Source organism: Schistocerca piceifrons, chromosome 2 (assembly GCF_021461385.2).
Source record: "Schistocerca piceifrons isolate TAMUIC-IGC-003096 chromosome 2, iqSchPice1.1, whole genome shotgun sequence".
Lineage (NCBI taxonomy): Eukaryota > Metazoa > Arthropoda > Insecta > Orthoptera > Acrididae > Schistocerca > Schistocerca piceifrons.
Window position 1 is genome coordinate 742,477,724 of NC_060139.1, and position 23,252 is coordinate 742,500,975.

Consider the following 23,252-nt stretch of genomic DNA (forward strand, 5'->3'; position numbering starts at 1 on the left):
TGGTAGTAATGATCCCATGTTGGGATATATTTGTTCTTCGAGTGAAAAAACATAGCCGATTTAATCTCTGTTAGTGTTTATCGAAGTGACATCGAAAGAAGTCATTTGGAAGCTGGCGTTGAACACTTTTATATTTTGAAGAAAGCGTTTCGATTCTGGAGTTTTCCCCGTCATGTAATGTAAAAATTCCTGCGGAGTTACTTCCAAAGGTGGTAATCGAATGTTTACATTCATGCAACAGATGCCTGGTGTTTCTCTACTGAATTTTTTCGCGTTGCAAAATTGGCAGATATCAATTTTTCCGATTAAGACGTGTTTATGTTTGTTATATTTTTTCGTCGGGTCGTAGTGGAATGCTTCATTTGTTAGGTTGTACTATTTACTTGTCCTCGTCCGCGCTTCTCATAGGGAGATATTTTCATGGCTGGCTTGAGTTAAGAGTCTTTTATTATAACATTGTGTCACAATTCTTGATTCTTCAGTCCATTCATTTCATCGTTCTTCGGTTTCTCTGCTTCTCACAGTGCTCATTGTCGTTCGTTAGGAACATTAATGTGCTACGCGTTCTTCGTCTGTTTCGTTTTTTCGCTGTTCTTTTTGTTTTCGCCGTTTTGCTTCAGAACTGGGGAGATCTCCTCTTGCATTTGGGCATTGTCTAAAATATATATCAAATCAACGTTTTATTAACAAATACACTAAGTACGTCTTATACAGTTTTCACATTTATTTTCGATTTATATTCAGTCACTGTATCGCGTTGACTGCTCACTTTTCACTGTTTGTTTTCATTCACGCACTTCACTACTTTTTCGGTTCGTCCCGTCGTCACTGATGAGAAACTGACTTTCGAACCCACGACGGATCTTTCTTTATATATCCCTATTTAGCGGGTTGCCCCACCAGTGGCGAATTGCAGAACATACCAAAAAGGACAACATTCCACAATATTCGAGAGTGTTCTGGAATGTTGCACAATGGTCTCGAATGTTCCGTGATATTCCCGAACATTCTGGAATCTACCCGAATGTTTCAGACTATTTCCGAACATTCCAGAACATCCCGGATCATTGTGGAACATCCTGAAACATTCTGAAATGTTGCAGATTGCTCTCGATAAATCTCGAATATTCTGGAATGTTCTCGGATACTCTGGAATGTTTTAGAAATTTATAGAAGGTGAAATTTCCCAGCCCTTGTATCTTCAAAAGCATGCCCGTTAGGTAAAAACGTGAACCTTCCTCATGGGTAGGTGACAGCGGGCTACCACATCATACAACTCCCTTGATCATATGGGGACTGGTTTCTGAGCGGCACGCACATTGGACACTCACTTTTATACTATATATATACTGATTTGTTCAAGTTAAAGTACTGCAGCTCTTTGTTACGCGATTGTAAATCTGAAGATGATTTACAATAATGCCTAAAAATTCTTGATGCTGTATCTTTCCCTCAAGCAGAAATCCTATAAAATGTCCTCCCACCTGGCCCGGAAAAGTGCAACCGAAAGCACATCACTGAGTCAGTAATTCACAGGAGACTTGTGACAATTGCCATGCCGCTGTATACGTAACAAGGGGGCCCGAAATGGCCGTAAGTGTGGTGTTGCGCGACTTAGCTACTCAAGAAGTGCAGGCAGTGGCAAGCACAGGAAAAAAGGGTGGCCATTCTTTCCCTACCCTCAGATTTAGTCTCACACAATAATCTAGTTTTATCCACACAAACCGCTTGTCAGCAGGCACTCATAGTTTCAAGACCTGAGCAGATAGAATGGAGTCTATCTGCGCGGTTCGGGCCATAGTATTCTGTGTCCAAGATGCTACTCCAGGCGGGTGTAAAATGAATGTGCGCAACGGAAAATAATAAATGCTAAAATGAAGATTTGGCCCTGTCTGACTACCCCCTGAAGCAGATCTTAGGATCTCTTAATTCTATAAATTACGACCAAAACATTAATGAATGATGAAGGCAACTAATCCTACTAAATTATAAACGTTATTCCTGCTTATATATTTATTGTAGATTAAAAAACCTTAATAGTACAAAGTTTACGTTTCCTAAGTTAAATTACTAATCAATTGCCCAAGTCTGCCCCTCATTATGACTGCGCGATCAATAACGCGAAATGACTGACATGATCTACGTACCAAACACTAGAAGACACTACTTTCAAAGATGATCTACGGTGGTGTGGAACCTCAGTAGAAATAAACTAACGTGATCACAGCTGTTTAGCTTTCATAGCCTTAATAAGCCGAAGAAATTTTCGATATCACCGTATGCTGCGTCCGGTGCGACGAAGTGATGGTTCTCGTACTCGTCTGCGACGATGGAAGAATTCCAGCCACAAATAAACTCTTTAAAACACTAGGACGGCAGAAGCCGGTCTCTGACTAATATACTGTAATACTGTCTTCTCCTCTCTGAATTCTACAGACTTCAAACGCGAACTTCCAGCCACAAGGACGGAATTCAGATAACGTCTCAACGTAAGTATAGGCAGAGGAAGTGCTCTCAATTACTGAACGCTGCATACTCTACGACGACTTCCAACCCGGAGGTGAAGTCCAGAATCGTATAGGTTCGCAACAGTACAGTGCCTAACTGTTCTAACTATAAACGCTCCTGAGAGCAAATACAACAAGTCCGTTCGTACCAACAAAGCTGATTTTGAGCGATTTCGGGAGCTCACAACGGAAGGCCTCGTCTCTCCACCGCTGGCCTCCCAGCAAGGCTTGGCTCCCCACCATCGTAATTCCGAAAACGAATCATATTCCTGAAACCACGGTATATTATCCCTCACTACAGATTCTTCTGAAGGCGACCAGCTCGGAAAGTTTGCGAGGAAAAACCTATACGAGTACAATGGTATGCTTCTGAGTAAAAATCCTTGGAAATAACCCAGTCTGCGTGGTTTCCGAGGTGACGCTTCCTCGTTACTCTCAGCTACATCCAAGATTTTCGTAGTTTCCGAAGTATCATCCTTCCCGTCCAGCTACATCATCGGCCGGTCGCGACTCTATTGTGCCCCAGCGCTCAGGTGTCCCAACGTCCATCTTGCTACTTCCAGTGTTTAAGCAGGACCAACACACCTGTGTGGGCCTTCCACCCAGGGAAGTTCCGCCTGCCATTTCTTTTGCACTGTTGCTCCAACCTCTACTAGTATGATAATAGAGACACTCCATCACCTTTCATGGAATAAGCGTTAACAATTATTTACAAGGCGTACGTGACAATGTCAGTCTCCTGTATATACTCATATATATGATGTACAACCTATCACATGATACCTAATTGTGTTTGTACCTCACGGCAAAGTATGTGGATGGGTGCTTGTAAGGTGCAAAATTATAGCCACCTTACAAGTATCGAAGTTAAGCCAGACGAGACAAGAGCGGCTGCAGTTGCTGCATGAGCTGTCACGCTGTGGGGGCGGTCCATCATTAGCATTAGAGCTTGAAACTAAGACCAAAGACTGGGGAACTGCGGGGCAGTAGTGCGACCAGTACGACGGATCTACTCCTGAGGCTCACTGGTACCTTCCGTACTATATCTCTCGATAGTTCACTCGTGTTTCTCGGGAAACGTCTTATAGATATCGCTGTGAGTTGCTGGGAAGCGTTGTATTTGTTGGAGCGAGAACAAATGCTCGACTGTACGAGATCACAGGAGCTCAAGTTTCTAACAAGAGGTTAGAAGAATGATAGTCCGAATAGAATTGCAACGCGGGTATACATCACATTCGCAAGCATTAAGAACAGGCTGAGTATGCGTGACGTTGATACTACTTGAGACGTGGTCCACCTGTTAACAGGTCATGGTGAATGTCCCAAACATCTACGTTGAATGGGATGTAGGGAAACACCAACTGTGAAGGTTCCGCTGATCACAACGTTTTCAGTTTCCCCCGTTTTCAGATAGAGAGGGAATGTAAACAATTAGACAGCGATCTGCAAACAATTGCAAATTACAACTTTTGGGCTATAATTAATATGCTTGCGCATAAAATATCTAAAAAAAACTGCTCATCTTTCTGTCTTTAAGGTTACGTGGACACTCTGAATATCAAAATAACAACAGCAGATCAGAAGAACGAAGTAGAAGACAAAGAAGAAGTGGTTCCTCCATAATAGAGGTCGATGGACACGAATAAAATACAGTATAATTAAAATTGAGGATTGCTGCAGTGGGAGCAATGTAGAACGTTGTTGCAACAATAAGTCTAAGAGCAAGTATAATTGCAGTTAGTCGGCAAATCTCGAGCTCTTCCGATGCTGCCAGTAACAAATGTAGCAATACAAGCTTAAATTAAATTCCTTTTATTTTATTTTATTTTTATTTGACTAAGTTTTCGACGCTTTCTTTTTGTTTTGTTTCATTTCACTTTAATATTAACAATTCTTGCTGTTAACGTATTTTATAATGGCAGTACATACGTAATATAAGACATTGTAAGTTGTCATGAGTATTGAATACATACGACTTGTTTGGACTTTTAAGATAAGAGGTCTAAAATTTATAGAAATAAATTGAACTGAAATTGGTTTGAAATCTGGTATGTATAGCAGTGACGTGTTAGTTGATATACAGTACTGGAAGAAAGTTTCATCTAAGAGCAAAACAAGATGCCAGCTCCAGTATCTGACGGACTTCACATTAGCTCCTAAATAAAATTCTTAGGCAAAACCTGAGCAACATTTTTCCAAGCATCTGAGTTACTCTAAGAATATTTTGTTCGCTACCGGTATGTGTGGCACAGACTTAAAAAGATCGTTTAACACACTGGCAATAATAAAGAATGTTCTATAATCCGCAGTATCTAAAGTGAGATGAAAATCTAATAATCATGGGTGATTGGAACACTGTATTACAAGAAAGAATACGTGACAGAGTTACGGGCGAATTTGGGCTCGATACAGTGAATGGGAGAGAAGAAAGACTAATTGAGTTTTTGTACTTTCAACATTGCAGCCCAGTCAGCAATCGTGATAATCTAATATATAAGAAACTATCAGCGTCGATTGCGGTCATGAAACCAACCTTTACCTAGGTTTCAGCCCAAATAATTGAGCCTTCTTCAGAAGATATAGCTGAATCTATAATTTGTCTAAGAGGGCATGGTCTAGAAATAAAACTATGGTCTAGAAATAAAACTATTCAGGCTGTTTTAGTTTTATTTCTAGACCATGCCCTCTTAGACAAATTATAGATTCAGGTATATCTTCTGCAGAAGGCTCAATTATTTGGGCTGAAACCTAGGTAAAGGTTGGTTTCATTACCGCAGTCGAGGCTGATAGTTTCTTATATACTAATTGAGTTCCCCTATTAGTTTTTGCTACTAATAGTGTATACCTTTTTTCAAAATAACCAGCTGAGGAAGTATACTTGGAAAAGGCCTGGAAACACGGAAAGATTTCAGCTAGATTACGTTACGGTCAGACAGAGATTGCGAAATCATATACTGGAGTGTAAGGTGTGCCCAGGCGTTCGTATAAATGGGGCTAACAATTTAGTAGTGTTTAAGAGCATACTTAAATTAAGAGAATCGTGTGGAAGAAGCTATATGGAAATAAGTGGGTACTTAAGTACTGAGGAATGATGAGGTTCATTTGAAGCTCTCTAAGACTAAAGATACTGCGATAACGAAAATCACAATAGTCAGCTTAGATGAAGAGCAATGGACATCTCAAAAAGAAGTACACAGAAGTTGTACAAGGAAGGCAGCTGTGAAGAAACCTTGGGTATCAGAAGATACACTTCAACTGATTGGCGAAAAATGTAAATCTGATGAAATGAAATAGTAGATGAAATGGGAGATAACGTGCGAAACGTAGGGAATCCAGTATTACAGTCAGAGTTTGACAGAACTTTGGTAGACTGTGATCAAATAACGCGGAAGGCATAGAATTCCATCTGAATTTCTAAAACCATTGGAGGAAGTGGCAGCCAAATCACTGTTCCAGCTGATGTATAGAACAATTCACAGTCAACTAAACAGCTCATGCACTGAAGTTGCTGAAAATGATAATATACAGCAGAATGGAAAAGATAACTGGAGATCTTTTAGACTGCGATCAGTTTGGCTGTAGGAAAGATTAAGGTACCAGAGAGGCAGTTCTGGCTTTGCGCTTAGTAATGGAAACAAGATTTAATAAAAATCAGGACAAATTCATAAGACATATCGACCTAGAAAAAGCTTTCGAGACTGCAAAATAGTGCAAGATGTTCGAAATTGTCAGGAAAATAGATGGAAGGTATAAGAAGAGGCCGTAATATACAATATTTAGAAGGACCATGAGGGAAAACTCAGAATGGAAGACCATGAACGAAGTTCTCGGACTAGAGAAGGTGTAAGACAAAGTACAGTATTTCGTCACTACTGACCAATCCATACATCAAAGGACTCATGACGAAAATAAAAGGAAGGTTCAACAGCGTTATTAAAATTCAAGTTGAAAGGATGTGAATGATATGATTCGTTGATGACATTGCTTTCTTCAGTGAAAGTGAAGAAGAATTACAGAATCTGTTGAATGGAACATACTGTCTAATGAGCACACATTGTGGTTTGAGTACAAACCTAAGAAAGACGAAAGTAATGAAGAGTAGCAGAAATGGGATAAGTGATAAATTTAACACCAAAATTGGGAACTCCGAAGTAGTCGAAGTTACGGGTTTCTGCTAGCTTGGAAAAAAAACATACAACAGACGAAACAAGGAGGATATCAAAAGTGGAATAGCAGAGATGTAGAGGGTATTCCCGGCCAAAAGAAGTCTGCTAGTGTCAAACATCGGCTTTAAATTGGGGAAAAAAAATTCAAATGTGTGTGAAATCTTATGGGACTTAACTGCTAAGGTCATCAGTCCCTAAGCTTACGCACTGCTTAACCTAAGGACAAAAACATACACCCATGCCCGAGGGAAGACTCGAACCTCCGCCGGGACCAGCCGCACAGTCCATGACTGCAGCGCCTTACACCGCTCGGCTAATCCCGCGCGGCGGGGAAAAATTCTTGAGAATTTATGTTTGGAGCACAGAACTGAATGGTAATGAAACGTAGACTCTGGAAAAAATTCGAAGGAAGAGAATCGAAGGTTTGAAGTGGGTTGCTGTAGAAGGATGTTAAAAATTAGTTAGAGTATGAGGAGATATTCCATAGAAGTATCAAGTACAGGAACATGGCAGAAACATTGACAAGAAGAAGGGACAAGATAATAGGACATGTGTTAAGGTATCAAGGAATAACTTCCATGATACTTGAGGGGGCTGTAGAGGGTTAAAACTGTAGGGGAAGACAGAGATAGGACTATATCCTACAAATAACTGGGGATGTTGAGTGCATGGGATTCTCTGAGATGAAGAAGTTGACACAGTAGGGGAATTCCCGGCGGGCAGCGTGAAACAGTCAGAAGAGTGACGATAAAATAAATATGCAAATAATGCCAGAACTTGAAGGAGTCACAGCGTATGAAAGCTAGAACCCTTTCGTTTTCCTTTGATATGTAACACGCGTAGTTTTATGTTTGATTTATTCATAATTTGATTATTAATTATGCTAATGTTTAGTAAAGAGATAAGCCATTTGAATTGAGAGCCTCTACTGTAAAATCTGACAGTACCACCAAAGTTCGCAGAAATTAACACGCCACTCTTAACGTATCATATGTGTTTCAGGTATGTTTCTGCATATTTATTGATGAGCACATAATGACATGTTTTGTAGTGTAATTATTAATGCGCTGTTTAACATACATTGACTTGTGGGCTCTAAAAAGGACCAATCGCGAAAGGCACTCCGCTTAGTAACTGTAACTATGCCACAATTTTGTATAAATTTGACTAGTGGTCCATTTTACTAAATTGGAGGTTTAATTGGAAGAGTGGAGGGAGGTGGGAGGGGGCAGAGAGTATAAAGAGCGCGTAAGCCAAGCGGGTGGAATTTTATGTGGTTCGTTGCCAAATGGGGAAGAATCTGAGTCAGTCGGCAGTATGAATTTTCAGGTGACCGATTATGGACGGCGTATCAGCCGTGCGTGTATGGAATACTTTCACTTTCGTTCGGTCTTGTGCAATGTTGGCGAGTTCACTGCAGAATTTGGCTGACGGCTAAGGCACTAACTTTTACGTGGGAGCTTTGAACTAAGAAATTTATTCAGTAGTTCTGAGTTATTAGTTTTACAAGGCAGAAGAGACTTGAAGGTATACTTTACTGCAATTTAGTCAGTAAGGTCACTACCACAGTACGTATTCCAATTGGTTTAAATAAACCTGATTCATTTCTATGTTTTGTTTTGGGCTACTTCATTAATGCTCTAGAATTTGTACCATTCAGCCTTTAATAACGATTTCATTTCATAGACGTTTAAATGTTCTGTCATAATTCGATGTTTGACTTTAAGATCATTTGAAAATCTATGACTTTCTGCTGGTGTTGCTGCAGGGCACGAATGATAGTGGCGTGTATGATACTTATTTGTTTATTATTCAACTAAACGAAAGGGGAGGAAGCTTTCAATCGAGAGAATTTTCCAGAGCGGGAGGGTTTGCGCCATTTTCTCCGGCTTACTGGACAGGAGGCACAAATTAGAGGACCGAGTTTATTGCTTTCTGTTACGTTAAAGGTTTTTGTACATTTACATCAAAAATCTTCATAAATGATTGTATTTGAATAGAAAAGAAGAAAATTGTTTAAAAGCTACTGATATCTTTTGAAAGCATGGGAATAAAGATCGAAATTCATGATGATGAGTTACGTATAAAACTGGTTTTCTGTTCAGTAAGGTGCACGCAGATTTTGTTTTCTAAGAGGATAAAACTCTGAGAAGCTTAAGAATGGCATGAAGATCCCGACTGAATTTAGGGTAACAGGAAGAGTCTTAGTTTTTGACACGAAATCCAGGAAAAATAAAGAAAGAAGATTCAAGATATAAAATCTGCTACGCCATTTTTTCAAACTATTTCTATACATCTGCTCTCCGTTTCAACAAACGTGCGGACTTCAATGCGAGATGCTTGTAACAGTTTCCACAGCGAAACTTTGTCTCGGAACCTGGCAGAAAATCCAAAGCGATTCTGGTCGTATATGAAGTATGTTAGCGCCAAGAAACAATCAATATCTTCTCTGCACGATAGCAATGGAGATACCATCGAAGACAGTGGTGCCAAAGCAGAGTTACTAAACACTGCCTTCCGAAATGCCTTCACAAAAGAAGACGAAGTAAATATTCCAGAATTTGAATCAAGAACAGCTGCCCACTTAGTAAAGTAGAAGTACATCACTGGCCAATAAAATTGCTGCACCACGAAGATGACGTGCTACAGTCGCGAAATTTAACCGACAGGAAGAAGGTGCTGTGATATGCAAATGATTAGCTTTTCAAGGCATTCACACAAAGTCGGCGCCGGTGGCGACACCTACAACGTCTGTCATGAGGAAGGTTTACAACCGATTTCTCATACACAAACAGCAGTTGACCGGTGTTGCCTGGTGAAACGTTGTTGTGATGCCTCGTGTAAGGAGGAGAAATGCGTACCATCACGTTTCCGACTTTGATAAAGGTCGGATTGTAGCCTATCGTGATTGCGGTTTATCGTATCCCGACATTGCTGCTCGCGTTGGTCGAGATCCAATGGCTGTTAGCAGAATATGGAATCGGTGGGTTCAGGAGGGTAATACGGAACGCCGTGCTGGATCCCAACGGCCTCGAATCACTAGCAGTCGAGATGACAGGCATCTTATCCGCATGCCTGTAACGGATCGTGCAGCCACGTCTCAAAAATGGCTCTGAGCACTATGGGACTTAACATCTGAGGTCATCAGTCCCCTAGAACTTAGAACTACTTAAACCTAACTAACCTAAGGACATCACACACATCCATGCCCGAGGCAGGATTCGAACCTGCGACCGTAGCGGTCGCGCGGTTCCAGACTGAAGCGCCCAGAACCGCTCGGTCACACCGGCCGGCGCAGCCACGTCTCGATCCCTGAGTCAACAGATGGGGACGTTTGCAAGACAACAACCAACTGCACCAACAGTTCGACGACGTTTGCAGCAGCATGGACTATCAGCTCGGAGACCATGGCTGCGGTTACCCTTGACGCTGCATCACAGACAGGAGCGCCTGCGATGGTGTACTCAACAACGAACCTGTTTGCACGAATGGCAAAACGTCATATTTTCGGATGAATCCAGGTTCTGTTTACAGCATCATGATGGTCGCATCCGTCACCTCTTGTTCGCATTGACGGCACTTTGAACAGTGGACGTTACATTTCAGATGTGTTACGACCCGTGGCTCTACCCTTCATTCGATCCCTGCCAAACCCTACATTTCAGCAGGATAATGCACGACCGCATGTTGTAGGTCTTGTACGGGCCTTTCTGCATACAGGAAATGTTCGACTTCTGCCCTGGCCAGCACATTCTCCACATCTCTCATCAACTGAAAACGTCTGGTCAATGGTGGCCGAGCAACTAGCTCGTCACAATACGCCAGTCACTACTCTTGATGAACTGTGGTATCGTGTTGAAGCTGCATGGGCATCTGTACCTGTACACGCCATCCAAGCTCTGTTCGACTCAATGCCCAGGAGTATCAAGGCCACTTTTACGGCCAGAGGTGGTTGTTCTGGGTGCTGATTTCTCAGGATCTATGCACCCAAATTCAGTAAAAATTTAATCACATGTCAGTTCTAGTATAATATATTTGTCCAATGAGTACCCGTTTGTCATCTGCATTTCTTCTTGGTGTAGCAATTTTAATGGCCAGTGGTATAAATATTCTCGGAGTAATGAAGCAACTTCAGTCACGTAATAAATGCAAGTCTTCTGGTCCATGCTGTATACCAATTAGGTTCCTTTCAGAGTATGCCGATTAATTAGCTCCATACTTAACAACCATATACAACCGTTCGCTCGACAAAAGACCCTTACCCAAAGATTGGAAAGTTGCATAGGTCACACCAATATTCAAGAAAGATAGTAGGAGGAATCCACTTAATTACAAGCCCATATCGTTAATGTCAATATGCAACAGTATTTTGGAACATATATAGTGTTCGAACATTACCAATTAACTCAAAGAAAACGGTCTATTAACACACAGTCAACATGGGTTTAGAAAACATCGTTCTTGTGAAACGCAACTACTCTTTATTCCCATGAAGTATTGAGTGCTATTGACAAGGGATATCAGATCGATTCCGTATTTCTGGATTTACGGAAGGCTACGGAAATCTAAAAGCCGTAAATTCAACTGAATACCTAGGTATTACAATTACGAACAATTTAAATTGGAAGGAACACACAGAAAATGTTGTGGGGAAGGCTAACCAAAGACTGCGTTTTATTGGCAGGACACTTAGAAAATGTAACAGACCTACTAAGGAGACTGCCTACACTACGCTTGTCCGTCCACTTTAAGAATACTGTTGCGTGGTGTGGGATCCTTACCAGATAGGACTGACAGTACATCGAAAAAGTTCAAAGAAAGGCATGTTTTGTATTATCGCGAAATATGGGAGAGAGTGTCACAGAAGTAATACAGGATTTGGGATGGGCATCATTAAAAGAAAGGCGTTTTTCGTTGCGACGGAATCTTCTCACGAAATTACATTCACCAACTTTCTCCTCCGAATGAGAAAATATTTTGTTGACTCCGACTTACATAGGGAGGAACGATCACCAAGATAAAATAAGGGAAATCAGAGCTCGTACGGAAAGATATAGGTGTTCATTCTTCCCGCGCGCTATATGAGATTGGAATAATAGAGAATTGTGAAGGTGGTTCGATGAACCCTCTGCCAGGCACTTAAATGTGATTTGCAGAGTATCCATGTAGATGTAGATGTAGATGTAGATGTAGAAGTACAGCTGTCTCCATCCTGAAGGGTTTTTGCAGGACTTGGATTAGCTCGGGATTTGCAATAATTTCGCTCTTTTTCGTGTATGTTTCTCGCACGATTTATAAACTTAAATATTTTTCGTTTGGATTCCAAGTTAAGTTAAATAGACATTTAAATGTATTTTTTCGATATAGCTATAGGATTAATGTGAAGTCGTGCCATTGCTGGACCTTACAAAATGGCTCTGAGCACTATGGGACTTAACTACTGAGGTCATCAGTCCCCTAGAACTTAGAACTACTTAAACCTAACTAACCTCAGGACATCACACACATCCATGCCCGAGACAGGATTCGAACCTGCGACCGTAGCGGTCACGCGGTTCCAAACTGAAGCACTTAGAACCGCACGGCCACAGCGGCCGGCGGACCTTACGTTTTTGCACCTTTTAAATGAGGAGATGCATGTGGGAACCTGTGAGCACGTGCTCAGCAAATATGCAAGCTTAACTGCAGAAATAAGTTTCATTTCTTTCTCCATTATTTTGGAAGGAGAAATCTATTTGTGGATCTATAGCTTGACTGTATACGAGAATGAGCGCTCGAGAAGGGGGCTGCGACTTATAAACTATTCACAAAATATGAGATATAAATTAATAGAAAAGCTACTATATTCTAAACAAACGTAAAAATCATGTTTCATTGATTTAAATAAAACTCCATTTATTTCCAGAAATTTCTTTTTAAGACCACTATTTACTATCTTTTGATAAGGATATACAGTGAATCACTGATTTGGTTCAAACACACATCCACGGAGACGACTACCATTATTAATCCTTCAGGAATACATCATTCAACAATTGAATATGTCGCAAACTTGTCTAACACAGATCTCGTCTACCACATGATCATTTGGAGTATCTTTTCCATTTGAGCTGTTTATGTACATAACGATGTGCAGTCCACCACTACGATGGAAGAAACGAGTTACAATCACTCATACGTTAATCTGACCTGCCTGTAACAATAACAGGTTCTGCTTGTTTATCTGACTCTGAGGCAGCCGGGTAGAAATACGATAAGTTGTGATCTTCTTTGAAGAAGCAATTTCTAGAGAAATAATTTAAAATTCCTACCTACATTTTATTACCTCTTGGTTCGGCACCATTGTGATTAATGAGCAAGTGGATAAACAACTATGTTGCACTTATTCCATCTTCTTCCTACTTTTTCCTATTCTTTACCCCCTTTTCTTCACGGGGTTGACGTGCTATTGTATTTGGCAATGTTAGAGGTACAAGGTGGCCGGATGCCCTTCCTGTATCTACTCCTGCCTCCCCCGTTCATCACCCCTTCCTCCCAGAAAGGAATCAGTACACCCTAACTGTCTCCATCTAGTGCATCGGTTTCCAACCTTCCTGAGACCATTACCCCTTAGTGCAATCAAATATTAGCTACAAACACCCCCCCCCCTTTCCCCACACCCAATCATCATATTAGCGATTGACTAAACTTTAGAACACAAAATGATTTTCTTTGAACACTTTTATTTTAAAAATTATAAAAGACTAATGGTATTTTATTAATCCACGAAGTAAGGAGTCAATGACAATTGGTACTGCTTGCTTCTAACAGCTTTTATTTATACACACATCAAAAAAAGTTTTGCATCATCCCTGTTCGCAGAACTCCTGAAGACAGACGTTGTCTGTGGATGTTTTATCACAGACACAGTTCCTTTGACTGTTCAGAGATGTCACTAAACCCGCCCAAAGATGTAAACAACCGTGCATGAGCAGCGCCTATTACACGGAGGGGGTCCGACAGCCGCTCAGTTCCAGTCATTCCACCAGGAAGGAGGTACAGGGCTGGTGTTGCCTGTACTTCACCCATACCTAGACGGTCAATCCCGCGGTTCGATCGCGTCTGCGTTGTTACTTTGTGCCAGGAAGGGCTCTCAACAAGGGAAATCCCCAGGCGTCTCGGAGTGAACCAAAGCGATGTTGTTAGGACATGCCTCGCTCAGGCCGCCTAAGGGCTACTACTGCAATGGATGAACGTTACTTACGAGTTATGGCTCGGAGGAACCATGACAGCAACGCCACCATGTTGAATAATGCTTTTCGTGCAGCCGCAGGACGTCTGGTTACGACTCAAACTGTGCGCAATAGGCTGCATGATGCGCAACTTCATTCCCGACGTCCAAGCCGATGCGCATCTTTGCAACCACGACACCATTCAGCGAGCTACAGATGGGCCCAACAACATGTCGAATGCTCAGGATTGGCATCACATTCTCTTCACCGATGAGTGTCGCATATGCCGCTAAGGCAACCCGGTCAGACTGAACTCCTTAGACACACTATCCAGCGACTGCAGCAAGGTGGAGGTTCCCAGATGTTTTGGGGTGGCATTATGTGGGGTCGACGTACGCCGCTGGTGGTCACGGAAGGCGCCGTAACGGCTGTACGATACGTGATAGATATCGGCAGCATATTGGCGAGGCATTCGTCTTCGTGGAAGACAATTCGCGGCCCCATCGTGCACATCTTGTGAGTGAACTTCCTTCAGGATAACGACATCGCTAGACTAGAGTGGGCAGAATTTTCTCCAGGCATGAACCCTATCGAACATGCCTGGGATAGGTTGAAAAGGGCTGTATATGGACGTCGTGACCCACCAACCACTCTGAGGGTTCTACGCCGAATCGCCGTTGAGAAGTGGGACAATCTGGACCAACAGTGCCTTGATGAAATTGTGGGTAGTATGCTACGACGAATACAGTTATGCATCAATGCAAGAGGACGTGATACTGGGTATTAGAGGTACTATTGTGTATAGCAGTCTGGACCACCACCTCTGAAGGTCTCGCTGTATCGGAGTACAACATGCAATGTGTGATTTTCAAAATGGTTCAAATGGCTCTGAGCACTATGGGACTTAACATCTGTGGTCATCAGTCCCCTAGAACTTAGAACTACTTAAACCTAACTAACCTAAGGACATCACACACATCCATGCCCGAGGCAGGATTCGAACCTGCGACCGTAGCAGCCGCGCGGTTCCGGACTGAACACCTAGAACCGCTTGACCACCGCGGCCGGCAATGTGTGATTTTCATGAGCAATAAAAAGGGCGGAAATGATGTTTATGTTGATCTCTATTCCAATTTTTGTACAGGTTCCGAACTCTCAGAAACGAGGTGATGCAAAAGTTTTTTTGGTGTGTGTATTATGTCACCTCCACTACACAGTATCGCGCGTTAATTTTTTAATTTTTTTAAAAAAGAAAACGTTATAGGTTATTTAGTTATTCAAAATTACAGTCTTACGACATAGTGATAACAGTAATGTCCTTTAAAAATCACTAAGTTTCGTGACCGAAACACAACTGAACCCTTTTGTTTTTCTCCCTCAGAAAACTTAATTTTACCCCTCAGGGGGTAACTACCCTCAGGTTGGGAACCACTACTCCAGTGCTATCTCACCTGAACGTGTGCGAAATTTTTCCTGCATATTTGCGAATTGTGTAGCCATGGCAGGATGTGAGTACCAGCTCGGTATCCACGTACACGAATATGGGAAACCACCTAAAAGTGGCATCCAGACTGGCTGGCACACGGGCCGTCGTCGTTAGTCCTCCGGGAGTATTCCACTCGGCGCCGTCGTGACTCATCGAATCCAGGCAGGAGCGTGCTAACGCGCGTGGCTGTCTGGACGCGTGGATGCGACGTTCACTGATTTTAGACAAACTTTATTACGGGTTTTGACAACTCGGTGGATAAAATCCCGCTTTATAATTCACTGATATAGCGGTTTTTTAGGCTTTTTAACTTTGTTCGACTTTTGTCAATTAGAAAGAAATCGGTTTCCTTCAACCTTCCATACAGCTCTATCTTTTGTAGTAACTTTCTACTATTGCTATTGAATCATGGTAAGTTCGTCCCATCTCACACTATCTCCTACGCGAAGAACGTATCCTTCGTCTGCAAATATACGTGTATATTCATATTCTGCAAATCACTTTGAAGTGCATGGCCGATGATATTTCACTTTTTAGAGCATATTAGGGTTTCTTTTTGTTTCAGAAGAATGAATACTTAAATGTCTCCGTATGCTCGATAATTACTATAATCTGTTCTTAAGGAGATCTGATAAATACCTAGATTCCTCAGTTTGGATCTGCAATATTTTGTAGCTTATATTATTTCTAAATTTGTGACACGGATCTCCCACATTTTTCTCTCTAGAGATGAATGTTCGCTATTGTTTAATCCATCGATCTTTACTCATTTGCTTGCTGCTGGCATTTAGCAAATATATCTTGCTGCGTTTCAAAACTTCTTGTTCGACACTAACCAGACTGCACATGTTGATCGTCTAAACATCAGCTGAACTGCATCAACATTAAAGTCTGCCTCGACTTTCTCATTTCCTATATTTTTGAGGTCTTCCATAGTTATATAACAAAACATCTGGTACCCTCTTTACGACGGGCAGATATGGAAGCTACGAATAAGTCAGGAGAGTTTTGAAAACCAACAATAAAAATAATTATTACTATACAATAGCACCTCAAATGTTGTAGTAAATGACTTCTTATTAGGACTAATCATACTGAATGGGTAACTCACCAAAACTGCAGTTAAAGTAGTCGAATTCCAAATCCGGAGGTTCGAGGGGAAAGATCGGGTCGTCCAGGTCAAGACTTGAGAAGAAGTCGTCCATCTGAAAAGAAAAATATCGCGATTTGTTTATCCATCTGATGCATCTATTGCAAGATTTCATTTCTACTTCATCAAAATTTCACGGTAATTACAAGGCCCGGATGTGACAGAAGGTAAGTAAGAAGGTAGGTATGTACTTCAGATAGGAAAGCAAGTAATTTAGCAATCAGCCACCCATCATAAAGTGCGATCAGAGCTAACGAGTAACCAGCAGAGTAATGTGCTGCTTTTGTCACTGTGCATTAGATGTTTGGAGGATCAGAAAGAAGTGTGACACGGCTGCTCATATACCTCTACACAAAAAAAGAACTGCATGTAAGTACGAGCTGTACTCTGAGGTTATCATTGTCTGTACAAAAGTATCTACGCAAATTAACAGCGAGATATGTGTCTTAAGTGTGTTCGCAGAGTAAGAGCGAGGATATGTGTCGAAAACCAGGAGGCCTAAAATGTTAAATGAACTGCATTAACCGGTGAGAAGTTTCCATAGCACTCGCTTACGGGAACAAGGATCAACTTTGTGTCCCAGTAGTACCCTGTCAAAAGCGAAACCACACGAAATAGAGCGAGTGCAATAATCAGTTGCGGCAAGAGCAAACTGAAACCTTCGATATTAGGAGAGTATTAGAAAAATGCAGAGCAAACAAATCTCTGTCACGATCTACCATCAATACTATTCGTGTGATGACTTCATCGCCACATGGTTTCGAAAGAAACAGTCAACCAGATCCATTGAAATGTCTCTGGGATTGCAACTGTTCGGCCTAGTCCACACAAGTGTTAGTGACATGGTAATGACGAAAACTTGACCCTGTCCACGCACGAGGGGTGGTTAGGAGGTGGCCAGTTGTAGCACAGACAGATGTCCCCTGTGCTAATACGAGGTGTTCAAAAAGTCCCTCCGCAGTGCCGTATGACTGTTAGCCGCGCGTGCCGTATGATTGTTCGCCTGCCTGGGTTACTACTTATCTTCAAGTGGACTCTCCCAACATTCCACTGTTTCGTTTATCTCAGCCAGCGTCAGTAGTATCGTTGGTGTGTGTCGTTACGTGTTGACGTGAACGTTTAAGTTTAGTTTCTTTGTTCGTTTGTTTCGTTTTTGTCACTGTTAAAATGCTAACCATTGAAGATCGTGTGTTTTTAGTCGAACAAGTGTTCAAATCTGGTGGTAAATACGCAGTTTCAGTTCGTCAAACATTTAATTCAGTTTTCCCGGAGACAACACTCTCACATCGCGATACTGTGCGAGATTTGATTAACAGATTTCGAAGTACGGGTTCAGTGACAGATGCGCCATGAAGTGGTCGTGCTAGCGTTTTGTCTGAGGATAAACTACTCGATATTTCCGATAAAATGTCCATGAGTCCGAACACGTTAGTAAGAAAACTCGCCCAGGAAATCGATGTTAGTGTCGGAACGGCCCACACAGCTGTAAGGAAAAATTTAGAACTTTTCCCATACAAAGTGACAGTTGTGCAAGAGACTATTATTGTCAATGGTTAAAAAATTTCGTTCAACAAAATGGAGGGGATGTTCTTAATGAAACGTTTTTCACTGATGAGACGTGGTTTCATTTATCCAGGTACATGAACTCGCAAAATTCTCGTATGTGGCTTACTGCAAATCCAGTGTGTATTCATGAGGAACCAATTCATTCTGTGAAAATACGAGTTTAGATGGCAATTTCTAGACGTCGGATTGTGGGTCCCATATTTTTCAACAAAAAAATAAACGCACAACGATACTGCAGTAATATTCTGTACCCATTCATAGGAGAACTTGTGTTAAGTGAAATACTGAACTGTTATTTTCAACAAGATGGTGCAACCGCGCATACAGCTCGCGATTCAATGTCACTGCTTGCTGATGTTTTTGGTGATCGCAAGATTTCACAGGGACTTTGGCCTTCACAATCGCCTGACCTAACACCAGCTGACGTTTTCTTCTGGGGTGTAGCGAAAGCAACTGTCTATAAAAACCGTCCAAAATCAGTCGATGAATTGAAAACAGCAATATCCACTTTCACTGCTTCTGTTACAGAAGAAATGTTACCGCTTGTGTTTGGAAACATGATTAGACGAATTGAATTGTATAGTCAACAACAGGGGGGACACTTTCAACATTTAATGTGAAAATTTGTAAGTAAAAATGAATATTTAAGAAATTAATAACTTGTATTTCACAGAGTTTCATTTCGGTATATTCACTGCGGCATACGGCACGCGCGGCCAACAATCATACGGCACTGCGGAGAGACTTTTTGAACACCCCATATTAATTCTTTATACATTTTTTCCATCGGATGCGTCGTTTTTGATGCAATTGCTGTCTCAGGTTAAGACAAACACCCTGTATATGTAGACACGTTCTCTAAATAGAAATACTAAGGCAAAAAAATAAAGCATAATAACTTTCATCACGCTAGTTTGTTTAAGAATTTGAGGTAACCGAGATTAAATTAACTAATTTAGAAAAAGATTATACAACCATAGACGAAAAAGTAATGATTCAACAAATGTACTTATGTAAAGATCAAAAGATGTTGAAGGTACGGAGAATCAAAAGAAAGGGAAATCTGGAACGGAGCAAGACAACTATTTAAAGATACCGCGAGAATTTCAAGCAAACGCTAATTGTAGAATATGGTGTACAATACAAAACTGTTCGGAAATCTCTACGACTTGAAGAGAAAAGGTGAAGTGAAAGTTTGATATGAGAGACAAAAGAATACAACGAAAGTATCGAGAAGATAAAACACAAGACTATGCTGAGTAGAGGTTACATTCCATTAGTTAACATTACAGATGGCACAGAACCTGATTACTGAGATAAAGTTATGGAAAAATTCTGATTTCTTAAAATATTTGTCTCGTTCAAGAAACAAACCAGAAACACACGTTGTTAATAATGAAAATAATGACAATGTGAAAATATTATCAGATCAGATGTAACCACACTGGAGAAAGAATTACGCGCATCCAAGAGAGGACACGCTAATACCGTGTAACACCGTATCCAATCTTGAAAACTGCCTCAATACTACGAGGAAGGGAAAAGTTTATTTCACGACTGCCTCATCCACCTGATGTCACCCTTTGATGATCAGATCCTATAGTGCTACCAAATTGATGGAATGTTGATCGCCTTGTTTCACCCGCTGTTACAAATAGTCCCAGAAAACTTCTGTCGGACGGTCGTGTACCTAGGAACAGATATTCAACTGAAATTTAAGAGAGTTTTAATCGAGAAAATCTTGTCAGTACTGTATTTAATCGTCTATCAGTTACATTGTTACTAAATAAACACCAATAATCAGTAAGTGTACTCAAATTATGCAGAAGAATTATAAAAAACCTGTTACAAGTCAAATACATTTTGAAATAGAAGCTACAGTTAACTAACCCGAATTTCCACTTTAAAGACAACTCAAATTGTTTAGAAATTAAAGACACTTAGTTCATCTGCATGTGTCACTTGTTCTACGTAAAAGACCTTTTTTGAGGTATGAGATGGTGCACGACCGACGAAGTGTGGTTAAGTGTGCACATGTGCTATACATAGCTCTAAAAATAGATAGGTTTTTGCTCACCATAAAATTTTCTACTTTAAGAATTAACGATATATTTCAAATATCTTTAATATCTTCTACAGTGCTTAGATGTGTAGAATGCGACATATTTATAAATGCTGCACAAAACACTAATCTCATGTATAATAACAATATAAACTGTAGAAAATGGCGGAAATCACTTATGGTGGTCTCTAATGTGCATTCCTTTATGTCATTTTACAACCAGTCACTAGACCGAAGTAGCTACTAAAAAACATTATGAGTTCGTACGTAACACAACACTCTCCCCACTAGAGAAGTTCGCATTTAATTAACATCAAACAGTTCGGCATCGCCGGCCGTGGTGGTCGTGCAGTTTTAGGCGCTTCAGTTCGGAACCGCGGGACTGTTACGGTCGCAGGTTCGAATCCTGCCTCTGGCATGGACGTGTGTGATGTCCTTAGGTTAGTTAGGTTTAAGTAGATCTAAGTTCTAGGGGACTGATGACCTAAGATGTTGAGTCCCATAGCGCTCAGAGCCATTTGAACCTTTTTTTTTTTTTTTTTTTTTTTTTTCCAGCCCCAGCCAGGATCTGAATTCCTCGTATCAACACGACCAAACTGTGTGCTGAGTGTAAGAGGGACATGGGGATGCTAGTACACTTTCGATATCAGATTGATTCGGAAATTCATTAAATTGATCGCTTATTTAGCCCCCAACCCCTGCCGCCACCCACATCCACCCCTACAGCCATTGCCAACCCCATCCGCACCCCCAGATGATATCATGCGTTTTCCTCAGCCTGAATGTGTGTATCCCTTCTCCCAACTCCCCCCTCCCCACCCCTCCCCATTCACCACCTACCCTATTGGCAGTAATTTCTAATTTTGGCTGGGATTTCGAATTTTGGTGGAAATTTCTTTGTCCCAGGGCTGTGCTAACATCCCATCCAACCCCCCACCCCACCCCACCCCTTCTCGGGAATGGGGGGAAATTAAAAACGGGGCGCCCTTTCTGGGACTCGAACCATGGTCTTTCTAGACAGAAAGCACAAGTGCACCCCTTCCCCCCCCCCCCCCCCCCAACACATGGAAATTATCGAGATGCAGGAGAGGAAGGTTAGGTTAGTGTACTTTATTTATTTTGGTTGAGGAACTGATTAGAGATCGGTCCTAATTAGGTAATTAACCATAAAGATCGGTCCTCATTACACAACCATATGCATAGTGCTACACAACGAGTGTCAAAAATCGCAATTCAGCTCAAAAATGGATGATGACATACAACTGGTGTTATCCTACTGGGAAAAGTTTCACAATAGAACTCGAAACTAGTAGCAGATGTACACAAACTCTACCCTTCACCTACAAGCTGGCAGGCAAAAGGCTAGGGTGGGAGGTACCATCTTTATTTTGTTAATGGGAATTACGTTCAACTGATGAGATGGTGGTATTGGACAGAGTGGAGTTTAATAAGTGTGTTACCTGTAAGCATAGAGCTGAGGACTGTATTCATCGCTGTTTGATGTCAGAGTTTGCTTCAGAAGCCTAGCTCTGCATTGCTTGACAATCACGCTGCAACCCAGGTAATCGAAGCCAATACATGATACCACAAAAGATGGAAAATGCTTCATTGTTCTAATTACACATCTAGATTATTGTGAAAAAAACGGCACTCATAATCAGTGGGTCATAATGCAACACATGTACTGGGGAAAATCATTGTCCCAAAAAATTGCAGAGGGGGTGGCAGTTGCAACTGTGTCCTCCTCAATGGGCGCACATGAAGTAACCAAATTGGTGGCAGTCTTAACCTCCCGCCCTACCACACCTCATACCTCCCTCTCCTCACCATAGTTAGGCATAGAGGGCTGTTCTGTATTGATGCTGATGGTCCACAAAGAGATCCTTCTAATGGTATTGATATACTGTCTCCAAACTGCGAAAACCCCCCTCCCCTCGGAAAAACAACAAAGTTTCGGAGAACTCTCCAGCATGCTAATTTAAACGTCTGCTGCTTGGAAAACAGGCCGCTTATCGCCTAAATCGACTACAGACCCTGGAGTAGCCTCCCGCGAATCTGGATATGGAGTCATCAGTACAATGCGTCCCTGATGAGCAGATGGTTAGGCTGTCAGCGCTATCGACACCGAAAAAAGCTACACATACAATACACTGCGACACCAGCTTCCCCAAGAACAAAAGCGAGATAAATGATGGCCAACCTGTCCATGGGCTGTTTGTCTAAAACAGCAGCTGCGACCTGCTACGTAACATGCCCACCATGCCTCTAACAGTTCTGTCAGCAAGCGCACGCCATCCTCAGTAGGAAAACAATTCACTGTAACAGTTGTATTTAATGTCAATGCCCCTCTTATAAGCGAGCATCTGTTAAAAGAAAACACCGTCCCAACGAAAATAAATTTCATCTTTCCACGAAAATAGGCACAGGCCATTTATTTTTAACTTTATGAACCAAAATTGGTATAGTGTTTACATTTGACTACACGATACAATCCGCATCTCATTATTTTGTGACATCCAATGAAATGAAAAGAACTACAGCACCGCCGCTTATTACAGGTGACCAGACTAGAGAGACATATCCACCTTGCATACAATCGCAAAAAAAATATTCCACTATTTTGCTGCAAAAACTACTGATCACTGCAAATGTCCTTGTTTCGAAACTGACATTGAAGTCAAGAGGAAGCGGAGAATTTAAACTCCAAAGAAAAAAACATCTATGTCAAATAATTTTTCTCAGCTTGATGGACAAATCATACGACCTGAGAGCAACTCATGCATTCAAATACTGTCTGTGAATAAACTTTCATGCACATGTGAATTACAAACATTTCAGACAGGTGAAATAACATTACAGAATACAACCTTTCACACCATTTGTTCACATTTCGGAAAAACAACACAATCATTTTATGTTCGACAACAAGAAGTTATAATTCACGAGGACCTTGCTGTTTTGTACACTATGGCACGTCCCATTTTACAAATGTGATGCTATATCACATTGGCGTTTATGAAACAAATTGCGAGAGCCTATCTTGTAATAGAACCTCCTATAAGATTTTACCATATCTCTCTCTTCCGATACATCGAAACCAGCAG

The 23,252-nt window shown here is 41.4% G+C and overlaps 1 protein-coding gene across 1 annotated transcript in view; it reads right to left on the reverse strand.

Moving 5' to 3' along the window:
- LOC124777652 (Krueppel-like factor 16) overlaps nt 1–23,252 on the reverse strand; it is a 164,467-nt gene that overhangs the window by 124,793 nt on the left and 16,422 nt on the right. The window contains exon 2 of the mRNA XM_047253132.1: nt 16,482–16,575. Coding sequence (XP_047109088.1) covers nt 16,482–16,575 — 94 coding nt within the window. The remainder of the gene's footprint in view (nt 1–16,481; nt 16,576–23,252) is intronic.